This window comes from Chrysemys picta, chromosome 6, assembly GCF_011386835.1.
Source record: "Chrysemys picta bellii isolate R12L10 chromosome 6, ASM1138683v2, whole genome shotgun sequence".
Classification (NCBI taxonomy): Eukaryota; Metazoa; Chordata; order Testudines; family Emydidae; genus Chrysemys; species Chrysemys picta.
The window spans coordinates 34634675-34660615 of record NC_088796.1 but is presented as its reverse complement, the minus strand read 5'-3'; the positions used below and the strand labels follow the sequence as shown (position 1 = coordinate 34660615).

General features: G+C 42.4%; 1 protein-coding gene across 11 annotated transcripts in view; it reads right to left on the bottom strand.

Moving 5' to 3' along the window:
• The window catches only part of DDX4 (DEAD-box helicase 4), a 103787-nt gene that overhangs the window by 71201 nt on the left and 6645 nt on the right, over window positions 1-25941 (bottom strand). For 2 of the 11 annotated variants that reach the window (XM_065598927.1, XM_065598929.1), the window contains exons 3-7: window positions 24572-24695; window positions 23332-23395; window positions 9238-9312; window positions 5366-5407; window positions 2140-2184 (exon numbers count right to left, since the gene is read on the bottom strand). In XM_065598927.1, the coding sequence (XP_065454999.1) occupies window positions 2140-2184; window positions 5366-5407; window positions 9238-9312; window positions 23332-23395; window positions 24572-24695 (350 nt within the window). The remainder of the gene's footprint in view (window positions 1-2139; window positions 2185-5365; window positions 5408-9237; window positions 9313-23331; window positions 23396-24571; window positions 24696-25941) is intronic. The other 9 variants (XM_005300845.4, XM_065598932.1, XM_065598930.1 and 6 more) reach the window with 5 other exon arrangements.

Here is a 25941-nt window from a genome sequence, read left to right as displayed (position 1 = left end):
AGGTGGGCAGGTGGCTCTGCACACTGTCCCTCTCTGCAAGCACCACCCCCACAGCTCCCACTGGCCACAGCTCCCCGTTCCTGGCCAATGGGAGCGGTGTGGGCGGTGTTTGCAGGCAGGAGCAGCGCGCAGAGGGAGACCCCTGCCGCCGGGGCCACTTTGGGAGCAGCATGGGACTGGGGCAGTGGCAGTGGCTAGTGGCAGCCCTGCTGTGCCACCGGAGATCGCGATCGACTGGGAGATTCTCTAGGATTGACCGGGAGATTCTCTATGATCGACCAGTTGGTGACCACTGTTGTAGAGTGCCTCTAGACCAATCTGTCAACGTGACTGCTTCAAAGTGGTGGCAGGACAGGATGTGGATGTTGAGGCCAAAGGACTCTTCTTTTGAAAGCAAAATCTCCTTCCATGGAGGGTCAGTGGACCTGATAGAGGCTATTACCCAGTATCTTTTACTATGTGGTGCAGGGCAGCTTTCCCTGCTTCCTTCTAGGAGTTAGTGTATATATTCCAAGAAAATAAAGTGCAGCCCAGGAGTCCTTGAACAAATGAAGAGCCTCATCTTTCTTTGCAGTGAAATGTTCCACCACTGACTGTATCTCCCTTGTGATGCTGGAAGGTAAGTAGAGCATCCCGGCTCCAAACAATTGAAATTTTCATGGAATGGAATGTGGTGTCAGAGGCATCCAGAGCTTCCTGAAGGAATGTCCTGGTTATCCACTGTCCCTCAAATCAAAAATTTAAATTCCGCCATGCCTCTTGCAGTAGTTTGTCAACAAAATCCAGGAACTTATAATAGCAAGATATGATTATATGAGCTAAAAACACTTGATAGTTAGTGATGCTAAATTATAGGCTGGCTAATGATTAACTCCTAACAAATCAAACTGTTTTGGTTCTCTATCCCAGTAGTTCTCAACCTTTCCAAACTACTGTACCCCTTTCAGGAGTCTGATTTGTTTTGCATACACGACGTTTCACCTCACTTAAGAGCTACTTGCTTACATAATCAGATATAAAAATACAAGTGTCACAGCACACCATTACTGAAAAATTGCTTACTTTCTGATTTTTACCATATAATTATAAAATAAAGAAACTGGAATATAAATATTGTACTTACATTTCAGTGTACAGTGTGTAGAGTAGTATAAACAAGTCACTGTATGAAATTTTAGTTTGTACTGACTTTGCTAGTGATTTTTATGTAGCTTGTTGTAAAATTAGGCAGATATCTTAGATGAGTTCATGTACCCCCTGGAAAACCTCTGCGTATTCCCAGGGGTACATGTACCCTGGGTTGAAAACTACTGCCCTATCCCATCATTAAAAGGGATAGCCACCGTTAGGAGGAACAGTTTTAAATCCCAGGGATTTAGGGTACATCTATACTTACCTCCGGGTTCGGCAGTAAGCAATCGATCTTCTGGGATCGATTTATCGTGTCTTGTCTAGACGCAATAAAATCGATCCCGGAAGTGGTCACCATCGACACCGGTACTCCTGCTCCGCGAGAGGAGTACGCGGAGTCGATGGGGTAGCCTGGCTGCCACGTATGGACCCGTGGTAAGTACCTTGTAGTTCGAACTAAGATACTTCGACTTCAGCTACGTTATTCACGTAGCTGAAGTTGCGTATCTTAGTTCAAACTGGGGGGTTAGTGTGGGCCAGCCCTTATAATCAGACAGGGCTAAATCCCCAGGAAAAACAAAATCTTCCTGTCAAAACCAAACCAAAAAGAGCTGAACTATAAAAAATATATTTACCAACTCATAAGCTATCCTAACTATGTTAAACCTAACCACACTATTATTGTCACATCTATCTACGTATCTACACTAAGATTAGAAAAAATAAGTGTTGTGACAGACACTAGAGTTCCATCTCACAGCCCTGGGTAGTAAGAAGGAACGAGGGACGGCTGGGCCCAGTCTACTCTACATGCCCTCAGTAGGAGGGCTTTCAGAGCGCATGCATGGGCTCAGACTCCAAGAGTGAAAAGGCTGAAATCTCTAGCACATGGGAACATGTGCACCAACAGTAGAATTTATATGGACAATCACTCAAAGAACGTTAGACTCCCTTGGAGATAGAAAAAACAGAGCTGCTATCAGTGTCACTTCATCTTTATGGTCTTACCTCCTCTCCTTGAAAGCGCTCTTGATTGGCAATCTTCAGTAGATTCTTCAAGACAAATGAATTAAAATTAAAATTTAAACAAACTTGTCAGGTCTCTGTGCTGAATTGTACACACCACTAAAAAGCAACAGAGGGTCCTGTGGCACCTTTAAGACTAACAGAAGTATTGGGAGCATAAGCTTCCGTGGGTAAGAACCTGACTTCTTCAGTTGCATCTGAAGAAGTGAGGTTCTTACCCACGGAAGCTTATGCTCCCAATACTTCTGTTAGTCTTAAAGGTGCCACAGGACCCTCTGTTGCTTTTTACAGATTCAGACTAACACGGCTACCCCTCTGATATTACACACCACTAAGGATTTTGGAGCTTAGCCTTCAAAGTATTAAACTGGGTTGAAAGGTACACATTAACAGCTAGCGTAATTGTATCAGACAAAACAAATAGTATGTTATTTGCAACACACAAATCACTTGCCACAGCATAGCAACCAACTTCCTACAGCCTTGCTGCATTAAGATCCTACTATCAGGAAACACTGGGAGAGGATGCAAGCAGCATTTACACAAGCGTTCTTGCAAAAACCTGACCGTTTAATTTAATTGTGTGTGTTATAAGTTTGCAGAGTAGATGGAATGGACTGGAAATTAGGCCTGAAGAAACCATTCTACCACTACAGTCAACCAGAATAATATAATTAGAATGATTTCACTAAGAGACTCTCTTTTATAGCTGTCTTTTAGTAAGTGAACAATTATATGTTGCCTTTAAGTACTGAGGAATATGCTGGATTCCTTCTTCCTATTAATAATTTAATTTAAAATAATCACCCACTTTTACAATGTTTAACCCTCTTTGGTTTAAACCATTGTAGAATACACGCTTATGGTCAAAATAAGACTTGCCAAGTACATAAAAAAATTTGTTTTCCCATGTTAGTTTTTTCCCTTAATTTGAAATGGAAAATTAGTTAATTTTTTTTTTTTAAATAGGACTGAATGAGTTCTAATAGCTTCTGGAATTGGTTAATTAGGGGCTGCATATGCTTGAGTGACAGCATTTAACTCTTAGTTTTGGAGGACTTGGAAGCCATCAGGCACTGGTATTTAAGGTGGATGGAAACAAATAGAGGTGATGTTCTTGTGAATTGACTGGCCCTAATAAGGCACATTTCAACTTCTTTTTACATGGAAGACTTGAGGGAATCATCAGTCCTTGTTAAAGATCCTGGGAATTGACAGGATCTTTTTTCTGTGGATACTGGCAATTTTCACAAGTAAACTAGGCATAAGCAAATTATTTGAAAATTTCATATTAGACAAACTTCTATCAGATCCACCAATACCAGGCAATCTCCCTGAGAAAGTGCAGAGAGAAGGAAAGCTGGAGTCTCCATCTTAAATTTAATCTTCACTGCTCTATTTCACTTCTTTTGGTCTTAGGCAGCTTAAGGGATATCCTTTCCGTTAGGTCTATTTTTGTAGGGAGACAGACACAAATGGAGTCATACTGCTGGCAGGGTTTGGAAGTAGTCTTGGAGCCATTCTCTGATCAAACTTTTCCCATACAGGTTTTGATCCCAGACCTGATAGCTCTCTTATGGGTATCTATTTAAGATACATATAAGGCCACCATTACCATACCATTCAACTGCCTCTATCTTTTTAATATATTTATCCTCAGCAATCTGTGAGATAGGGAAGAACTGTTATGCCCATTTTACAGATGGGGAACTGAAGGGCAAAGATCAAGTGATTTGCCCATGGTTGCATCAGAAGATTGTGGCAGAACAAATAACAACCTAGTCCCATGGTGTCCCAAGTTTGCACCTTAACCACTGGACTATTCCTCTCTCAGAACAAAAAAAAAGCAGCTTTTGCCCATATGAGCAATCCTAATTCTTGGATTTCATCAGAGGTGACAGAATGCTTGGGTCCTTGGTGGCGGTAACTACCACTTTATGAAGCTTCTCTCCAAAGAGGATTTCACCTGAGAATTCTGAAGCAGAGGATTTGTTGAGAACAATTATCTACTGTCCAGAGCGGCTATGGTCTTTGCTGTCAGCCTTGAGTCTATGAACTCAGCAGCTAGGCATATTTTCTCTAGTACTGACTTAAATTTGTCTTGGTCCAGAAAGTACAGGTTCTTTTGGCTGTCACACCAGTACAGTGTAGTTCTAGTCAATCAGGTGGTTGCCAATGAATCCCTGATGAAGCTTTGAAGTCCATCAAAGGTGGAGGGTGTCTATTTTTCTGTTTGCAAGGCTTTTTGCGAAGATATCACCCTCAGCATGAAAGATTTTGCTTGTTGCTGCCTCAAAACCACATTTAATAGCTAGAACAGCAATAGGCAAGTTGGAAGTGCTAAACAGTCGCAGACAGAATCTGGCATAAAGGTTGAAAGAGCATGGCTGTCTGAGCTACACTGTTATTTGCAGGAAGAGAGGTACTACCCACATGTCTGGAGGAGAGTTCAGGACCTATAAAAATGAGTGGACAAATCCTGAAAATAATGGCATACAGCTAATTCAGTTACAGAAGGAAGCTACAATCATTCTGTATTTGATTCAAAACAAGACAGACAAGACTATAGCTGACTATCACAAGAAACTTCCTCTGAACCACAACCTCCAGAGTTTACTTTTAAAAGTTAGGAATATTCTTTTCTGATAAGCATTAGCTTAATTTTATGCCTTTCTCCAACCAGCAATTAAGACATGTTTTTGCTAAAAGGTTACATTTTATTGCAATGTGGAACAGCGAGTTTTCTCTAAGTTTACTGCTAAACTGCACCCTCAGTTCTGACCATATTTACCCTTTTTGTCCAGATTAAGAATACAGTTTTACACTTAAGATTGGTACTACGAAAAACAGCATTTTTAGCATGTCTAAAAATGTCCCAGTCTTTCAGTTTAAACATTTCATAGACATGAAAACACTCAAAGAAATCTCAACATGAATGCTTTAAGAGGGAACACTGACATACTTTTAATAGGAATTACAAAATACATTGCATAAAACAGCTCAATAATTGCCCTGCAAAGTATTTAACATGTGATCATATCTACACACCAAAATAATGTCAGGCACAGCAATATCAAACCACCTACCACACTGGAAAGAGACTGACTGAAAGCTATTATAGTTCAACATGACACATCTCTACAATATGTAGACATGTACTGATGGTGAATTATGCTATAAAAAAACAGACTGGAAGAATCAAGCTCACCTCTCTCAAATCCAGAGTTTCTTCTTTCTTCCAATTTATTTCCTAGTGTAGTTATAGGGAATAAGACAAATAAGCTATAGCAGAAGAATCAACACATGTATTACCATAGATTCATAATGATAGTGTTTAAAAGTCAGAAGGGACCATTATGAACTAGTCTGACTATCCAGATAGCCCAGACCACAGAACCTCACCCAATAATCAGAACAGAATATTAGGATCAGAGTAACCTGAACATGGAGGTCTTTATCAAACCTTTCCACATCAGAGGTACTGAGGGCAAACCAAACAGAATTTTTGCAGCCATTCCAACATCTTCTGTAAAGGTGATGGACGTTTTCTTTTCTTTTTGGGGTGGGGTAGGGGCAGGAGAATAGACTAGTCTATGGCATATCAACTCCATTTTTGGAGACCAACTCTAGAATCTCTGTCCTTCAGAGACCACTCCCCCAGGTACTCTCAATTTACATACTCTAGCTTCATCCATGAGAACAGCAACAGTCTCCCTTAAGGCTTTTGCAGCTAGTAACTTCCTGGCAATTGATGCATGCCACTACTGTTATATTGGCCGTTCTTAGGAACACACAACCTTTTTTCATGGGTTCTTTCAGGGTAATCAGGGCTAATGGCTGCTTAAATTATTTACCACAAGTCTCAAGGGGACCTAATTTCACCAACGAAACTAACATTTGTCCATTTCAATATCTCTCAGTTCAGCAGCAGTTGTGAAATTTAAAATAGTTAATTTCACACTGTTGCTTACAGTTTTGTCAAGACAGCAATAGATGCAGCCACTGGATTTAAAGAACTCAGTTTATTCTTAAGATTTCAAAATATGATGAGGAATTTAAGTTGCAGTAATATTGCAGCCACCATTAAAAGCCATAAAAGTTGAATGAAAAGCATTTTAGAAAGCTCTTTTCATCCCCACTTTATATTTTACAAATTTCCACTACAGCTGAAGTTTCTTACACAGCCTCAGCCCTAAAAGTCTTTGGAATAATTTCAACAAAAAGTTTGTCAAGTTATTTTGGTTTTAGACGAGTGTGAGGGAAAATGCAGCATTACAAAAAACAAACAACAAAACCACCACCACACACCTCATCCCTGGTTCTCTTCTCTATCTAAACCATATACATCTTATCGACGTAACCTGTTCTCTGTACACTGATCCCTCAAATCTACCTCTACCCTCCCTTTGGCCAAATTCACATCTTGGCCTGTCTTTCTGACATCTCCTCATGAGTCTTTCAACTCAGCCTCTACACCACTGACACCCTCAATCCAGTCATCCAGGCCCACATTATGGGTGTCAACTTTAATGTTGCACCCTCTCTTTACAGCTCTCTCTTACAAAAGATCCAAGACATATGCTACATACACATTTAACAGTCAGTTGATGCCCATACACCTAATAAAAAGGAAACAAACACATCAAAGTACTTTCCTCTCTCCATATGACCAAAACTCTTGCCCATATCATCGTCTTATGCCTGGACTCCTAATCCGTCCCTGAGTACTGCAACCTGGTCTCCACATTTAAAAAACTGCCATTATTCTCTTCCTGGCTACGCCACCCTCTTCTGAATCCTTCCACTGACTCCCTATCTCCTCCACATCAGACACCAGCTTCCCTTCTTTTACCACTTAGCCCTATCCTAGCTAACTGTTCTATTAGCTTATTGCTACTTCAAGCACCTTTCCTCCACACTAAGATTCCCAGCTTTCACTAGACACCAGTTAGCACAAAAGCATTTGAGGGAGTATCCAATATAGCCCCAATGCATAGTGACGCTCTGTACCTCAAAGTAGAACCCTAAAACCTCTGTATTCACCACTGTCATATAATTATGATATATTTTGTACAAAGTATGCCATGTGAGGCATCATTTTAAAAGTCTTGATCTGTTGCACATTAATATCCTGTTGGATTACATGTGCTTTCATTATACATGACATTATGAAGCCAAATTGCCATGTATGTTACTGAAATATGTTGTCAGGTTGGGAAATGCCCACAACCAACCTTTCAATTGCAACAAAGAACCAGCCAGAAATATGCTGATAGCCCATTAAAGGGAATCCTCTCCCAGTAGCCATCCCTGAGTCTTCTCAGAGAAAGCACATATGCAATGGAGACTGCTTGACCAATCGGGACTGCCTGATCCCCCATCAGAGCAAAGATCTTTCCAGCAAGCTGGAAGAAAATATGAAAGAGGGGAAGTGACAACACTTAGCCTCTTTCCCCCCTCCATTTCAAGGCCTGGAGAAAGGTCTGGAAGAAAAAGACCTTGAACAGGGGAAAGGTGGTCCCAGGCTGGAAGTTAGTTATTGAGAAACTGTAATCTGCTTTGTAACATCTGTCAAGGTGAGAAAAGCTGTTCGATTCAACTCTTGCGTAGACTAAAAGTTTAGGATTTAGAAAGCATGATTACTTCTTATTTTCTTAAAGGTAACATCTCTGAACTTTATGCCAATAACTTAAAATCTTTCTATAGTTAATAAATCTGTTTTATATTTTACCTAAAACAGCATGTTTTGGTTGAAGTGCTCGGGAAATCTCAATGCAGTTTACAAAGGCTAGTGTGTGTCCTCTCCATAGTGAGGGAGTGGCAAACTGATGAACTTCCACTGCCCAAGGGAGCCTTGAGTATAGCCAAAGACAGTATAGCCCTGGAGTGCAAGACCAGGGAGATGGGGGGAATTGGCCAGCGTCTCTCTATTGTTGGTTCATGAGTGGCTGGGAAGTCATTCATGTAACTCAGCTGGGTGTGTCCCTGCCTGTGGATGTCTGTATAAGTGCAGTGCCTGTCAGAGGTTTGCAGCTTGACATCAGCATCACAATGTGAGGGACAGCCAGGCAGGTGGGACAGAGTAATAAAACATACTGCAGTGTTAGCAGTACCTTTCCATACAAAGTACAGTGAATACCCGACATTGCAACCAATTTTTAATAGCAACGAGTGTAAATGAAGTATCTGAGAGCTGTATTACTCTGACAGAAAGAAATATTAACCTACTCGAAAAGTGAAGCAAGCGAAGGAAGCAGATACATTTTGTCTTGTGACAAAATCAAGGTAATTAAAGTTCTCAAAATGTTTTCACATTAAGCTACAACTATTTCACACAGACATCAGTACCAACATTCAATTATATCTTTGTCTTTTGGGCTGGAGAGAGGGGAAGGCAGCAACAAGCTCTAAACTTTAAGCCAGGTATGGGAAATCAGCAGCATCATACTTAGAAACTCCTAATTTGGAACCCCAGATATGCAAGTAGCACAGGAAAAGTTAAGACAGATGTGATTAGAAACCTTTTTGGTTGTTTTGGTTTGTGGATTCCTCTGTGCTAACCCCAGGTGCTTTTGTTTTGCTTGTAACCTTTAAACTGAACCCCAAGAAAGTTATTTTTGGTGTTTAATCCCTAAAGCCTGAGTTCTCACGTTTGTTTCTTTTTTAATAAAATTTACCTTTTTTTAAAGAATCCTTTGATTCGAAAGTCCTTAGACAAGGGGTTGGTCTGTGCCACATTGCTAAGGCAACTGGTTAGTATTTTATTCTCAAGCCTCCCCAGGAAAGGGGGTGAAGAGGTTTGGGGGATATTTTGGGGGGATAGGGATTCCAAGTGACCCTTCCTTGAATATTTGTGAAAAATCACTTGGTGGTGGCAGCAATATCTGTCCAAGGCAGAAGACTGTGCCTTAGAGTTTTAACCTAAACTGGTATAAGATAAATTTAGGGGGTCTTCCATGCAGCTCCCCACATCTGTACCCCAGAGTTCAGATTTGGGGTGGTATACCCTGACAATTACAAATTAAGAATTTACGTGAATACAACAGGACTTTAAACGAACATTAGATAATACAAAACTACCTCTATTCCCAAAACTCCTTCCGATACCAAAGCCACCCCGCATGTGTTGACTTCTGTTACGTCCCACACCAGCATCTGGTGGAAAAACAAAAAATTATTGATTCAGATTTCAATACATTAAGTTTTTCTATTTCAAAATATCCAAGTTAAGACTAAGCTATACCTACAGCCATTAGAGAGATATCAACCCTCAACTCAAGAAATAATCTACCGGTAGTTACTAGCCATGCTAAGAGGAAACGCCTCCCTTCACTTGTGTCACAATATAGTAATGTATAATGGGCTAGGTCTCAGATTTTGGTTTTGTGAGGCATCAAACAGATCACTTTTGATATAGAAAACCAGACCAGATGGACCCATAGTCTGTTCTAAGAAGTTTTTTTTTTTTTTTTGGTTCTGAACTACCAAATCTAAAGTGGTTTAAAGTTGTCACTGGAGACATTTACTTTAAATTGCCATGTGTACATTCCCAGGCAAGATATACCAACAAATATGACTTCTGGGTGGAGTTTGTGCATGAAAGAGTGAAAGAAAATTCATTTTAATTTTAAAAGATGCAAAATGCGCATAACCAGAGCATTAAAAACTGCATTCTGTTGTGTTAAGCTGCCCTATCACTAGGTGTTTTGGTGCTTTTATTACCTGAACACTGCTCCTAATATATATTGCCTTAGAGTAGGGATAGGGTGGATAATTTATAATGTTATTGGTGTAATTATTGCAAAATATTTTATAAAGAAATCTTGTATGGATCTGTACATAATTATTCAAAAGAAATAAAAATAAAGCAGAACAAAAATCTCGCTACTTCATTAACAGAATGGAGACTCACTGCATGCTTTAAACCACAAGCAAGCATTAAAAAAAAGCTAATAAAAAAAAATGTATGGAGGTATACCTATCTCAGAACTGGAAGGGACCATGAAAGGTCATTGAGTCCAGCCCCTTGCATTCACTAGCAGGACCAAGTACTGATTTTTGCCCCAGATTCCTAGGTGTCCTCCTCAAGGATTGAACTCACAACCCTGGGTTTAGCAGGCCAATGCTCAAACCACTGAGCTATCCCTCTCCCCCCATTTAATATATGGAGAGATTGCATTATAAGATGTACTTTTTCCATTAGTAGTTAAGCTTTACAGTAACAGTGTACATATGCAAAAAAGAATCACTACATGCTGCGGAAGTAATGAAATCTTAGGGTCTTCACTACAGACACCGCTATTGCAGCTGTTAAATGTTGTTTTGTCCAGGTTTCTCACTTCACTAGTCTGAATTATAACATGGTTCCACTTATTAAATGGAATGAAACTTAAATTGTTTAAGCTACTATATCTATTCCAATCTCTCTCAAGATGTCCTGGAAATGTTTCTCTTCCCTGTACTATTTGAAAAAGACTGAGAAAACTGACAACTGCCATAAGAAGAACAAGAACATAAGAATAGCCATACTGGGTCAGACTGAAGGTCCAGCTAGCCCAGTATCCTGTCTTCCCACAGTGGCCAATGCCAGGTGCCCCAGAGGGAATGAACAGAACAAATAATCAAGGTGATCCATTCCCTGTCACTCATTCCCAGCTTCTGGCAAACAGAGGCTAGGGACGCCATCCCTGCCTATCCTGGCTAATAGCCATTGATGGACCTATCCTCTACAAATTTATCTAGTTCTTTTTTGAACCCTGTTATAGTCTTGGCCTCCACAACATCCTCTGGCACAGAGTTCCACAAGTTGAGATAGCAGCGAGGTGTACCCTGATGACCCTGCCAGGCCCTGTTGTTTCAGATGTAGGAGGCACTACAGGACAAGTGGTATAGGCACCTGGAGCGGAGGTGTGCGATGCTTGGTACACCAGCAAGTGAATCTCTTCCACTTAGCTAGATAAGTGGTCCTGGTGGATAGTTTTCTGCTGCCGAGCAGAATCTCCCTTACCGGTTCCAAGCACAGGAGTCTCAGTGGGTTTAACCATGAAGCTTCCAAGCCATGAAATGGACGGACTGGAGGTCTGGGTGGTGAAGGCGACTGTGGTCCTGGGTGATGAGATTTGGGTAAAGCGGTAGCAGAATCAGGGTGTCCACGAACAGCTCCAGAAGCGTGGTGTACCAATGTTGGTGGAGTCACGCTGGGGCCAACGGCTCTGCCTTGTCTCTGCAGATCTTGAGCAGTACCTTGTGTACGAGTGGGACCGGTGGAAAGGCATACATGAGGCAGTCCCCCCAGGGTAGCATGAATGCGTTCAAGATCGAGCCCGGGCTGTGTTTCCAGAAGAAGCAGAACACTGGGCACTTTCTGTTGCAAGCAGATCTACCTGGGGAAACCTCCACCTTTGGAAAATGGAATGTATGACATCTGGATTGATGGACCACTTGTGGTTGCGGAACCTCCTGCTGAGGTGATCCGCTAGTTCATTCTGCACTCCTGGGAGATACAACACCTCCAAGTGAATGGAGTGGGCTATGCAGAACTCCCATAGTTGATGGCTTCCCAACATAGGGGGGAGGAATGGGCTCTGCCCTGTTTGTTGATGTAAAACATGGCAGTGGTGTTGTCGGTCATCACTGCCATGCACTAGCCTTGTAGTCGGGACAGGAAGGTCTGGCAGGCTAGTCACACTACTCTGAGTTCCTTGATATTGATATGGAGTAAGAGCTCATTCTACGACCTCAGGCCTTGTGTTCGGAGATCTCCCAGGTGATCCCCCCAACCCAGAGCTGACGTGTCTGTTACTGGGGACAGAGAGGATTTGGGGCTGTTGAAGGGAACTCCTTTCGCAGACTGTCCGAGGGTTGAGCCACCAACAGAGGGACTTGATTATGTGCTCTGGCACGGATACCATTGACTCCAGGCTGTCGCGTCCTGGGCGATAGGTCAAAGTGAGCCACGCTGGTTGGACCACATAAGTGCAGGCTTCCATGTGGCCAAGGAGACTCATGCATCCTCTTGCTGTTGTGGTGGGGTATCGCCTGAGGCTTTGGATCATGTCTGTCATTGCTTGGAATCGGGTCTCTAGCAGGAACGCCCTTGCTTGTATTAAGTCCAGCACTGCCCCAGTGAATTCTATTCTTTGGGTCGGTGACAAGGTCGAATTGTTCATGTTGAGGAGTCGTCCCAGTCTCTCAAAATTAGCACACACTAGTCGGACTTGAGACTCCACCTGCTCCCTGTAGCGCCCCCGTAACAGCCAGTCGTCAAGGAAGGGATAAACCTGTATCTGCCTCCTGCAAAGAAAGGCTATGACCACTGACATGCACGCGGTGAACACCTGGGGGCCCATCAATAAACTGAACAGTGAACTGATAATGTTCATGGTCGACCACAAACCACAGAAATAGTCTGTGCTCAGGCCGAATGGATATGTGAAAATACACATCCTTCATGTCGAGGGTGATGTACCAGTCTCTCGGATCTAAGGATGGGATGATTGTGCTCAGGGAGACCATGCAGAACTTCAGCTTGACCAAGAACTGGTTGAGTCCTCACATGTCTAAACTGGGACTGACACGCCCCTTTGCTTCGGGGATTAGGAAATAACGAGAGTAGAATCCTCTGTTCCTTAGCTCCCAAGGAACCTCCTCCATCGCCCCTATGGTGAGGAGCAATTGACTGCACCTTCTAGATAAGGAGTTGCTCGTGAGAAGGGTCCCTGAAGAAGGATGGGGAAAGGGGGTGGGAGAGAGGGGAGGAGCAGAATTGGAGAGAATATCCCACCTCTACCGTGTGAAGGACCCAGCGGTCCAATGTTATTTGGGACCAAGTGGGATAGATTCATGAAACACAGGAAAGGATCCGGTGTAGGGGCAGGTACACTGTTCTCGGGTGCACCTTCAAAAGGCCTACTTTGAGCCCGACAAAGGTTTGGTCGGGGCCCTGGCCCTGACCTGACTGGGGGTGAGACGGTCTGCGCCTGCCATTCCTACTCCTCAAGGATGGGTCAAGAAGGGTACGACCGCTGCTGTTGAGGCTGCAGTTTGAAGTGTTTACACTGGGTTGCAGGGGTGTGCATACCCAGTGACTTCATGGTCACCCGGGAATCTTTCAGGCTGTGCAGCTTGGAGTCCGTCTGCTCCAAGAATGACCGTGCCCTCAAATGGCCGGTCCTGAAGGGTTTTTGCTGCACTTCGGGGGGCAACCCATACGCCTGCAGCCATGAACCCCTTCTCATGGCTAACCCTGATGAGAGGGTGTGGGCGGCAGAGTCTGCCGCATCAAGGGAGGCTTGGAGAAGGAAAGGCAGTGGCACGAACCTCGTCAATAATGGCCGTGAATTCAGCCCTGGAGTCTGATGGAATTAGCTCCTTGAACTTCAACATGGAGGCCCATGAGTTGAAATTGTATCTGCTGAGGACAGCTTGGTGGTTAGCTATTCTCAGGTGCAGGCCACCTGTTGAATAGGCTTTTCTACCAAAAAGGTCTAGTCTTTTAAACTCCTTGAATTTAAGAGTCAGTCCTTGTTGGCCCTGCCTCTCTTCCTCATTGACCATGGTCACTACTTGGGAGCAGGGCTGCAGGTGCAAGAACAAATACTCGTATCCCTTGGATGGGACAAAGTACTTGCACTCCACGTCCCTTGTCATAGGCGGGATCGATTCCGGTGTCTGCTATAGCATTTGGTATTGCTCTGTATAATTTTAATTAGGGGCACAGCTACCCTGGAGGGACCCTCCGGAGTCAGGATATCAACCATGGGGTCCTCTGGCTCGATAACCTCTTCTGCCTGCAATCCCATCTTGCGGGTGATTCTGCGCAAGAGGTCCTGGTGTGTGCGGTGGTCTATTGGAGGAGGTCCTGAGGCCGAAGTCCCTGCAACCGCCTCGTCCGGGGACAAAGTTGAGGAGGCTAGAGGCGGTACCGGGTCCTCCTCACCATCCAGCTCTCTAGCGTCCTCCTGGTCAGTGCCTGTGGGCTCTGCGCTGACAGTTGTCACAGCAATGGTAGTTTGGCCGGCTGTCAGGGCTGTTGCCATGGTTGTTTCAACTGTGTCCTAGACAGGCTGTGGACCTGTGCTGGAGTCTATTCCAATCCCAAGGCGCTGGGCTATCTTTATGGGGCCGGGATGCTCGGGCTTCTAAGACTACCAACCGAGAGCCCCTGGAAAATGAGCCCTGGGCCTGGTGATAAGCCCAGGGAGTCCAAAAGGGCCATTGTGGAGACATGCATGCCTCACTTCTGTGCCAATCTGACCTGTGCCTGCTATGGCGTGAATAAAATAAGTCCCCGCCCGAGTCAGACAACACTGATCTAGATCGTGATGACCATGGCAGCACCAAGCAGTACTGAGCTAGGACCGGTGCTTCTCCACTGGGGACCGAGCCGGGGAACCCTGCACGGGGTTCCGAGTTGGAGAACGGTGCCTCAGCGACGATGAGCTCAAGTGGTGCCAAGGGGAACGGTGCCATGTCAGAGAAGGTGATCACCGTATCATGGTTGGCTTGCCTCTAGATGGCGCCACATGCGGCAGCACCAGAAGCTTGTCCCTGTTAACCAGAGGTTGTGGGGCCGTCATTGCTATTAGGACACTGGCGGCTTCAAAAGTGTCTGGGATAGAGGGGGACTCCAACTCCTCCACCTGGCACTGTCTGTCCGGGGAGTCGCTGGGCGCCAGGCTCAACAGTCCCCTCCGGGGAACCGAAGTCAATGGTGCCAACTCCTGGTCCTTGGGCGCTGAGTGCTCCTTCATGGGACGTACTGCTGTTGTGCCTGGCACTGCCTTCAACACCTGGGAATGACCCCTGTCCATCTTCTTGTGCGGCACCAGTGAGTGCGAGCGGTGCCTGATTGTCTGCGCCACTTGCAGTGCCAGGGAGCACCAGTGCCGAGAGTCTCTTGAATCAGAGTCTTTCCTCAGTGCCATGTCGCATACTGAGGCCAGAGCGCTCCGCACCAACACGCTCGGTGCCAGATCCCGGCGCTCCCTGGCAGGCTGTGGATCGAGAGCGGACTCCATCAGAAGTTGTTTCAGACAGAAACCCTTCTCTTTCTTTGTCCTAGGGCGGAAAGACCAGCAGATTTTGCACCTGTCTGTCTCTTTCCCCAGACACTTCAGGCACACATCGTGGGGGTCACCCATTGGCATGGGCTTACCTCGTGTCCCACAAGATTTAAATCCTTGGCCCCAAGGCATGCCCCGGAGCCGAGGGGAGGTAAGAGATAGGGGAGGACCCTGCACCCTAACCCAAACTACTATATACACAAAACTAAAACTAACTACTAACCGAAACAAACTAGACTAAAGAAGAAAGCTAAAAGGCAAGCGAACGCAGTTCCATTGGCCATCAGGGACGGTAAGAAGGAACTTCATGGGGGGAGGCGGGGCGGGCGGCAGGGTCATATATTGACCACCATGAAGGCACGACCCCAGGGGACTCCACAACTGACCCAACGGCAACTGCTAAGGGAAAATTTTCTAACGACCGGGCATGCGGCACTCACACACCTGATTGGAATGGACATGAACAAGCACTAGAAGTAGCATCTTTTCTTGCTGATCCCCCCCATCTTCCATTTCTTAGAGGCTTTCTGCTTTCTCAATCACCTGTTTGAGATGCTTGCTTGTCTGCAACCCTTCCCTACAAATTTTTCCTCTTGCTTGGGATGCAGGCTTCAGATAATTTCTACAACTTTGACTTCCAAGCCCCCTCCACATTCAGATCCTTGAGTTCTTCAGTCTAGTCCTCTTCCCTAACAAATTCCCTTAATTTTTTAAAGTTTGCCCATTTGAAATCAAGGACCCTAGTTGCACATCTATTGTTGTTTGTCCTTCCATTTAGGATGTTGCCACTCTTCAAAGGGAATGTACCGTAAGTCACTGTCACAGGCTTTTAAATGAGGTCACAGCAGGACTGGATGCAAACACAGCTTGAGAGCTTTAGAAACCACAAATAACTTGAATAGATATCTATTCATCTTGTAGAGGTTGAAAATAATATGCAAGACGTTTTTCCTTCAGAAGAAGAAAATACCAGGAACAAAACTTCATCCACTTTGTATGGGTCTGGCACCACTGCTCTATCTCCTACATTTTAGCAGGGCCAAGACCATTGCCCATAAATCTCAAGAGAAGACTCTGAAAAGAAAAGGGTTTGGAAGATGGCTGGGATCTGACACAACCTTGCCCTGAGGGGTATACCTTGTTCATTTCCTAACAGCCAGCAGCCAAAGGAAATAACCAGAAATGCTGATGAAAACAGGGGAAGAGGACTGAACAGTCAATGAAAGTAGTGCCAGTCCTGCAGTGTATCTTTAGATACATAGCCATGACAGCCCTGTCCTTCTTCAAACTTTCCTTTGCCATGATGCCTACAAAAAATGTTAAGCCATTAGTGCACTGATGCCACTGCCTGCCATGCTGACTAATACTGTATGATTATACTCCCCATTCTTTTATCATACTCCTGTTAGCCTGTCTGTATCCATCTTTTGTCTTATACTTAGCCTGTAAGCTCTATGGGGCAAGGACCATCTCTATTCTGTGTTTATACCCAGTAAGGTCCTGGTCTATGATTAGAGCGCCTAGGTACTATGGTAATACAAATAATAGAACCTCTGACCCCTTTAATGAGATATGAACTAGAGCTGGGCAAATAATGGATTTTTCAGGTTACTAGCCATTTTGCAAAATTGAAAAAACATTATTTTGGGTCAAAATAAACATTTTCTGAAAGTTTTGGCAAATCAAGAAATCTAAAACATGTTGAGTCAAAATGTTTAATTTCTACTTTTAGGCATTTTGAAAAGAGGCAAGGATTTACAAAACGAGGATAGAGGGGAGGTGATGGCTTTTATAAGCTTTAGCCCTGTGGTTAGGGCACTCACCATCATGGTGTGTCGCTGAACTAGGGAAAGAATAAGAAGGACTCTTACTGCCTGGTAGTCAGTATGCTCACCCAGGATGTAGGAGACCTGGGTTCAAATCTCTACTCCGATGACTAAGTATTAGAAAAAAAGTAGAGCAGTTTCAAGACGAGAGACTGAGAAAGTTCCATACCCAAATATCCCATAGCCCAGTGGCTAGGGCACAATCCTACAATGTGGAAGACAAGTTCTAATCTCCTCTCCACATAAATCTGAGGAATTGAACCTGAATTTCCCACATCCCAGGCGAGTGCCCTAACCACTGGGCTAAAGGTTATAAGGGTGGTACTGCCACTTGCTTCTGGTTTACTTACTTACTCTGGATCAGAGCCATGGTCCGTCTAGTTCAGGATATTTTTTTGTAATATTTACCATAACACATTCTTGTAACTTGTAATTTATTCAAAAAGGAAGTGGAGCTTTGTATCTTACTATGTTCTTGGCTTCAATGACATCCTGTGGAAATGAGTTTAATAGTCTACATGTATTATAAGTATTGTGTTATCTTTTTTGCTACTTTTCAGTTTCATCGAGTATCCCATGCTCATACTGTACTATAAGACAAGGAAAACAGAGTGCCTGATTAGCCTTGTCAATAACCGTTCATTACTTTGTACTCTTATCAAGCCCCTCTTATTTGTCTCTTTAAAGTAAACAAACTATCTTCTCAGACTCTTTAGAGGAGAGTTTTTCCATGACCACAGATTACCTTGCAGGTATAGGATTGTTGTAAGTCAAACGAGTTGGCAATCTTGAGTGCCTTCAGCTTCCTAGGATCTTAGCTCATCTTCACGGTGAAGAGTTCAGATCCCTCCAACAGAAAGTTAAAAAGCTTTGCTTGAACTTCCTGAGACAAGCCATAAGTATGAAGCCCAACAGGTCCTTTCAGAATCATTGCAGAATCAAATGATTTGGTTGCTTTGTCAAAAAATAGCAAAGATGCTCTCAAAGAATGCCTGAAGAGCTGCTGTCCCTCAGGACAGAGGTTAAGGAACTTCCCTGTCAGCTAACCTGTGATTAGCTCACATGGATACCCTACTACACAAGAATTTGTAGTGAGCCATGACAGCCTGGTAGCTGGAAGCTATAGCAGCTGCTAATTAGCAAATCTTTCTGCACAAATCATTCAGCTATCAGAACTCCTTGCTGCCTGTAGCAAAGATTATCAATGGTCATGGAAATCATCAGTGAACCAACTGCTGGGGTGTTAACATAATAAATCAAACCTTTCTCTTGGAACCTAATGAATAAAATTTGAGCAGTCCGCAGAAGTAGGGTGCCTCCAAATAACCTTGCCCAGGTCCAGTAAGCTCTTAATGAGGAGGGCTGCTCCACCCTTTTCCTAAACCTCTGGGATGTCAGAGAGTTTAATGGGCCTTCCTCCTTCAGTGATGTCAAAGGAATTTTCCAGAGTACCTGCCATTATACACACAATTGCATGAGTGTGAAAAGGAAGCAGTGATGACTTCATCTGGGAAAGATTTAAGAGTGGCCTCAAAAGATTCTCCTCCCAATTCTAATCCCCTTCCAGAGAGTTATGGTGAGGAAGCATGGGTGATCGTGACTAATCATGTGGCTAGGCACTGCTGCAAAATCCCTCCCAAGCAGTGAAGAACTTGTCCTAACCCTAAGCTTGCTGATTTGACAGAAAAGATGTGGGGTACACCCAAACAGTGGAGAGCAAGAGCCAAAGGAGTCTGGGCCTTCTAAGAATGGGCAGTAAAAGAAACACCAAGACCCAGATTTTCCCAACCCCAGTCCTCCTTGGCATCAAGCCCAGCACAGAGGCCACCATCAAATGTCCAAAGGCTCTCACAGAAGAGGTAGACGTTCAGAGGAGACCTAAGGGACAAAACTCCAAAGGGTAATAGTTCCATCTCAGCATCAAACAGTGCTAAGTCTTCAGAGATCCCCCCAGTATGAAACCTTGTAACATGATTCTCAAAGATCAGAGTAGATGAATCTGACAGGGACCCTGGAGTATTTCAAACAGCTTGGATGCAAAGGGCTGCTTTACTTGCCACAACTCCTGATATGCGCAAAGCTGATACTGAGGGTCAGATAGATCTTTCCTGCAAACAGCTCCTGGAAGTCACTGGTAACTGAGTAGAATCCCCTAGCTCTAAAGGAGATTAGATTTCAGGGCCTGCTGCATTTTTAAGAGGACTCTTTCCAGGGCATTTCCCCCCCGCCCCCCCAAGAATGACTTCTTACCCCACACTGAAGAAAGCAGGCTAATCCCATTTGATTCTGAAGCAGGGCCCTTATGCCTAGAGAATCCTCTTTTCCAGATGTTCTCTCTGAAGCTATACTTGATAGTCACCCTCACAAGGAGAGTCTGGAGATCTTTTTGCACCCCTCTAAGGAGAAGCCATATTTTTTCCTGCAGTTTGCTCTGCTAGACAAAGAAGAAAGTGTTTGTAGGCACGTAAAAAAATTGGTTACTACACGAGGCACACTTCTTAAACCCATTTCCTCAATGCCAGGTTCTCCACAAGGTAGGAAGGAAAAAAAACCCTACCCAACTAATTCTAATTTAATAAAAAAATAAATACTAACTATTCAAACTATTTAAAATGGAAAGTGTTTGGCAACCTTGGACTATAGGTGTCAGCACTGCATAAAAGCTTTTAAGGTCAACACCACACAATAGAGAAAGTAGTATGGAGTATTCCTAAACTGGTTTGTTTGAAAGAAAGGAACTACTACTGGCCAACTGCAAACCCCTCTTTACATACTTATCCCAGGGTGGGTAAGAGCCTGCAGGATACAAGCACACATTTCTCAAAGTTTCACAGCCATCTCCCTAAGCATGTAAATCCTAATGTAGCTCTGTGGAGGGCAATGTACATAGTTAATTTTCTGGTTGTTTATGTTAACTAGTGCAATCTGATTTAATGGGTCAGGAAAATATTCTTACCCAGACCACAATAAATAAAAGAAGAAAGAACAAGCACCCATATCTGCTGCATTTTATCTGCCTTTTTCATATCCAGATTTATGAACATTTACCATCTGTCACCCAGGATTCTAGATGCCTTGAGATTTTAAAAGAACAAAAGTTCTGATATACTACCACCAACCAGCATCAAATGCACTGTTCATGAATTACTTACCAGCCACCAAAAATAACCTCAGAATGCCATCTGAGCAGTTCCCTAACTAGCACTTTACAACACTATGTACGGGTCTTGCAGTCATCTGTTTTAAGATATGCTGATACAACACAACCAATCTTCAAAGGTTTTTCTGTTGAAGAGACTTCAAACCCAGCAAGCCGATATGGGGTAACGCCATTTTTCTAGCCACATTCACATAAACAATTTGGTCCTATCCAACAACTATCGCAACATGTAAAATCATTTTAGCTTTAAGCAATTTTTAAACTGGGCTTAAATTTTCTTCAATAAACAATTAAAATACAAATGTGAACTGGAGACAATGTTACAGAAAAGGTCTAGAGTGGTAGAGGTGAAATTTTACCCCAGCACCACTATAAATGATCTTTCAAAATCCTGTCATTGGTAGCAGGGGAGATTTAAAAAAAAAAAAAAAAAAGAAGACAGGAGAAGAGGAAACTGACAACTAAGCACTACTCGGTACCTTTCTATCTCACAGTGCCTTACACCAAGAGAATAAGCAGTAATTACATGTCAGTATGCCATGAAGATGACTGCTACAACAGAAGCAAGAAAGTTAAATTCACTTTAGAATTGTTTGCATGAATATTCAGTTCAAAGCCATGTCTTGCTTCAGTAAGATATAAGTCATACAAGCATACAAGCATAACTAGCATTTATAGACCACAGCACATTTCATAATGAAACAGAGTACTTTTCAAATGATGCATACAACAGCCACCTAACCACTTAAAAGCTCATCACAAAAGCTGGTTGCAAACAACCGGTACACGACATACTGCACAACCAGGTGAGAGGAAGTTGATTCAGGGAAGTTGTGACATGGGAAAATCTGGCCAGTTGAAAGCTGCAGAGAAGACGACTGGATGGAGGAAGTATGCCTCAATTTATATGGGAATTTTTCTTTTTCATATCATTCCCATACTTTGTCAGTTATCTACATCAAGTCATTCTGTTGTTACTGTGTTTAAAATGGCATAAGTAGACGCACTGAAGCCATGTCTACAATATGGGGACTAAACCAGCATAGCTACAGCACTGGAGCGATGCTGGAACAACCTCATAATGTAGACACAGCTGATCTAGATAGAGGGATTTTTCCCATTGGTTTAGTGGCAGCACCTCCCTGAGCGACAGTAGCTAGGCCGACAGAAGCATTCTTCTATCAGCCTAGCTGCATCTACACTTTATATTTAGGTTTGCATAGCTACATCGCTCAAAAGTGTGGATTTTTCAGCACTTTGTGCATAGATAGTTTCTCTTTGAGGATATTTCACACAGCAGCAAGAAAGAAAACAATTACCATTAACGAATTTTTTAAAAAGGAACATTAATGTCTCTTACAGTTCTCCTAAATATGGTTCCACTCAGATTCACCTCCACTAAAGTTTCACAGAAATATAAAAATCGTCACAACAGTTCTCAATCTAACTTTTTATCTTCTCTCTTATTATGTCCAGCATCAGAAGCGTCAAAGGAGGATACAAAAATCTTAACACACGTCAGCAGTCGGACCTTATGGGGAAGATTTTTCAAAAGCACATAAGGATTAGGAGAATGAGTCACACTGTTTTAGGGATCGATTTTCCCCACAATCTGGTCTCAGGGTATGTCTACAATGCAATTGAAAACCCGCTGCTCGCTTGTGCCAACTGACTCTGGCTCACTGGGCTCAGGCTGCAGGGCAGTTTAATTGCAGGGTAGATTTCCAGGCTTGGGCTGCAGCCCAGGCTCTGGAACTCTCCTACCTTACAGGGCCCCAGAGCCAAGGTTCCAGCCTAAGCCTCATGAGTCTGACTCAGCTGGCATGGACCAGCCACAGGCATCTATTGCAGTATAGACATACCCTAACAAGTCCTGACCTACATGTTACCCTGTGATATTAATTCTCTATCCCTACTGTAATTCCTTGTCTGTTCAGTATTGTTACATGCTAATACAATTTTCAGAAGTTTTTAAATCCTGTTGCTTTTCAATGAGAACATTGGGCTCCTAAGTTAGTCAGGTTCTTCTGAAAATTCCACATGCTAAGCACAAATTGACACAATACTGAAAAATGGTTGAGACCTGTACTAAACCATACTAGTGAACAGCTTTTACTATGCAATTTTCAAAAATTATACCATCAACTCTTCTTGTAGGGTTCAAATGAGTTTTCTTGAATAATGATATAAAGTTTTTTAGGAAGTCAGGCAAGCACAATTAATGCTTAAATAATGTTACTTCTGTTAAAGTATTTTAAACTACACCTCTACCTCGATATAACGCTGTCCTTGGAAGCCAAAAAAAATAATCTTACCGCATTATAGGTGAAACCGCGTTATATCGAACTTGCTTTGATCCACCGGAGTACGCAGCCCAGCCCCGCCACCCACCCCAAAGCACTGCTTTACCGCGTTATATCAGAATTTGTGTTATATCGGGTCGCGTTATATCGGGGTAGAGGTGTACTATGTACAGTGCCTTACAGACTTATGCACTTCAGACTAAGTTTATCTCTGTGCATCCTTTTGCTACCAGCAGTAGTTAATTAGGTGCTTAGCTGTTGCTTTGGGGAAAATTCTAAAATGCGCAATATGCACAAACTGAAAAATAAATATTTTTCTCTACTCCTTCACTTAAAGCAATCTTAGACATTACTTGTTTTTACTGTCTAGTGTAACAGAGTGAAGTGTAATTTTTAAGTTGGTTTCTCTTTGCGATAGTGTTAAATGTGTAAGTTCCAAAATGGGAAACATGAATTTATACTGATTAATCCTCAATATGTTACAACATTTACAAGCAGTTCTTTAAACGTCCAAAGTCATCCCCTATTTTATGTATTATAAAATAAACACTGACAAATATTGATATTTCCTTTAATTTCAGCTCTTAAGAAAAGAAAGAACCAACCCAACCTCACTGCGTCTGTTTATATTCTTTAGAAAACAGATCATAAGTTTGCAAAATTACAGAAGAATGGCTGGTTTATACTGAATTTTCTTTACTATATGATCATGTACTAAATACACTCATAGGATTGTATGGCTGAAAACCTCCTGCATCTCTTAAGCCACTCAAGTGATCTAAAACACAAATGCTTACAATTAGAAATTCCGTAACACATACCTGCTGAATTTCTGCTTTGACTGCAACTAAATGAGGGGTCATTTGCTCTTCCAGAAAAGTTATCCTACAACAGACAGCAAGACACATAAGACCTATTATAATAGTTCTGGACCAAGCAAAAAAAAAAAAAAAAAAACTTCAGTTGCAAATGCATCCATCAATGAGGAGATTACACCAAGAATAAAAATTATAAATGCTCTTTTAACAAAATCATGTTTCGAGTCAAAATGTTCTGCATTAATATATGCTAAACCTATTAACATCTCTTTCAAAATCTTTATCTTCTACAGTTGCTAAATGATTAAACTGAACAACTTTTCACACACTTTTCACACAATGTATACCACCCGAATTTTGGGGACTGCCAAAATGCATATTTATTTTTAACATGTCCCTTTAACACAGGAATACTGTCAATTCCCCGGAACAAGTGCTACAATTTTTTTTTTTTTTTAAATGGGCCTTTACTCTGTTTTTTTGATCCACAAAATTCTGAAAGTTGTTTGGGTTTTCTTTTTTTTTTTTTTTTTTTAAATGAACTAGAAGGAAGTTCTTACTTTTACTCTTTAGACAGATTAGGAACGTTATGCTTGATCTTCTCTGGTTCTGCTGGAGATCATCATGGAAGTATGTTTATTGTGAGCTTTAACAATTTAATTGAAACAGCAGAGCTGTTGAACATTTAACACATTTTTTAATCCAAACTAAATGTTTGCTAAAACAAACCAGCTAACCAAAAATCCAATTAATCCTTTAACATTCACTCTTGATTTCTGTGATGTGATATCACTGGCTGTACCTCCACTGAGAATTCTCTAATTATACCACCTCTTGTCAAGCACGGTGCAGTTCCAACAATGTTAACAGTGGAAGTGATAGAATAGACTATTTGCAGGATTGGAGTTTGTTTGTTTTACAAGGTGGATTGATTTAAGTCAAAGCAGTCTAAATTACAGAGTTTAATGATTATTTATATCAGCAAGCAGGAAACCTTGATTTAATATTAATCTGGTTTCACCTTTGTATTTTTAGTTATTTTTCTAAAGAAAAATTGATTGGTCAGTTACCATATTAAACGTGTTGACTGGCAACTACATATATCCTTTACACAAAATTTGGTATTACATCTATACACATTCAATACACATTTAATCAATTATATAGCTTAACATACATTTATTCAGAATCTTAGTTTTTATATCATTGTTAGAAAATGGTGAATGATGCATTTCTTGTTTACCGGATTAATTTTTTTATTTATGATTTGCGTTAAGCTGTATTTGGATGGAAACTGGAACTCACAAATGGACAGACAGCATTTTAATTTTTGTATTAAATGAAACTGCCTTAAGTGTGCTGAATACCTAAGAGAAATTATCAAAACATATTTAAAGTTAACTGATTTATTAAAACAAGGAAGTATTAGCTGTAGTTAGTAAACTCAACGGTTTCTGTTCATCATGTCCTTCAAAATTTTAGAACTAATAGATCTCATCATCTCACACCTTGTTTTTATCCATAGACTGAAAAAGGAAAACAAGCTTTTGTCCTTTTTTTCCTTCAACTCCCAGTTTCTCAAATTAGTCATTGAACTGAACTCATTGCATAAACTGAAATGAAGAAAATATTTCTGCATTTGCAGAAGAGACTAATGCTGTCAAAAGCTGGTTTAACACTTTAGAGGTTTGGCCCTCTCTAAAATTTCAGCAGCAAATATGTTCTGCTTAATATATTTTTTATTTAATACAAATTATTTTAGTATATTATAGTAAATTTAGGCCTTAACCCAAGTTACCATAATTTCAATTCAATTTTAAAATCATTTTTATAAACAAAATTTTTAAAACTAGACTATTTTCAACATCCATTTTATCCTCCCTGCTTTTCTACCATATCATCTAACCCTTCTCAAAGCAGACATACTGCTGACCACTAAAGCAAAACAAATTTAAGACGTAATTGCTACTTTGAATGTCAAATTACTCCTGGGGGAATTCTGCACCACTGCGCAATGTAGAATTTTGCAGAAATTAAAGTTGTGCATGCAGAATTTCCTTTTTTCCCCCCATAGAAATGGGCGGCAGACCTGTTGGCCACCACGAAGTGGACCCAGCAGAGCCCAGCTTGCAAAGAGATGACAAGGCCAGGGGGAGTGGGAGGGAACTGGAGGGTTCCCAGCAGCTGCAGTTCCCAGCACACCCTTAAGGAAGGGGGCGGTGGCAGCTCACAGAAAACTCCGTGCAAGCTTGGGACCCATCAAATAGTCTGTTTCTCCCTCTGGATCCTTGGGGAGGAGGGCGCACGCAAGCTGCGCTCGGCAGGGGGGTGGGGGGGACGCGCAGGTGAGCGTGTCTGGGCCAGGGGGCCTGCAGTTGGCCTCTGGGGGTTAGGAGACGTGACTGTCTGGGCTGGGGGGGATGTGGCTGGGCTCTGAGGGAGAAGGGGTGTGAATGTCTGGACCCCGAACTAGGCTCCGGGCGGGGGGCAGAGAAACAGGAACTGGGTTGTCGTAGGGTTTTTTAACTTTCTATTTTTGGGGGAATTTGTGTGTGTGTCTGTCTATATTGTTATAGACATACTTGCTGACAGGTATTTTGAAATAAGTTACCA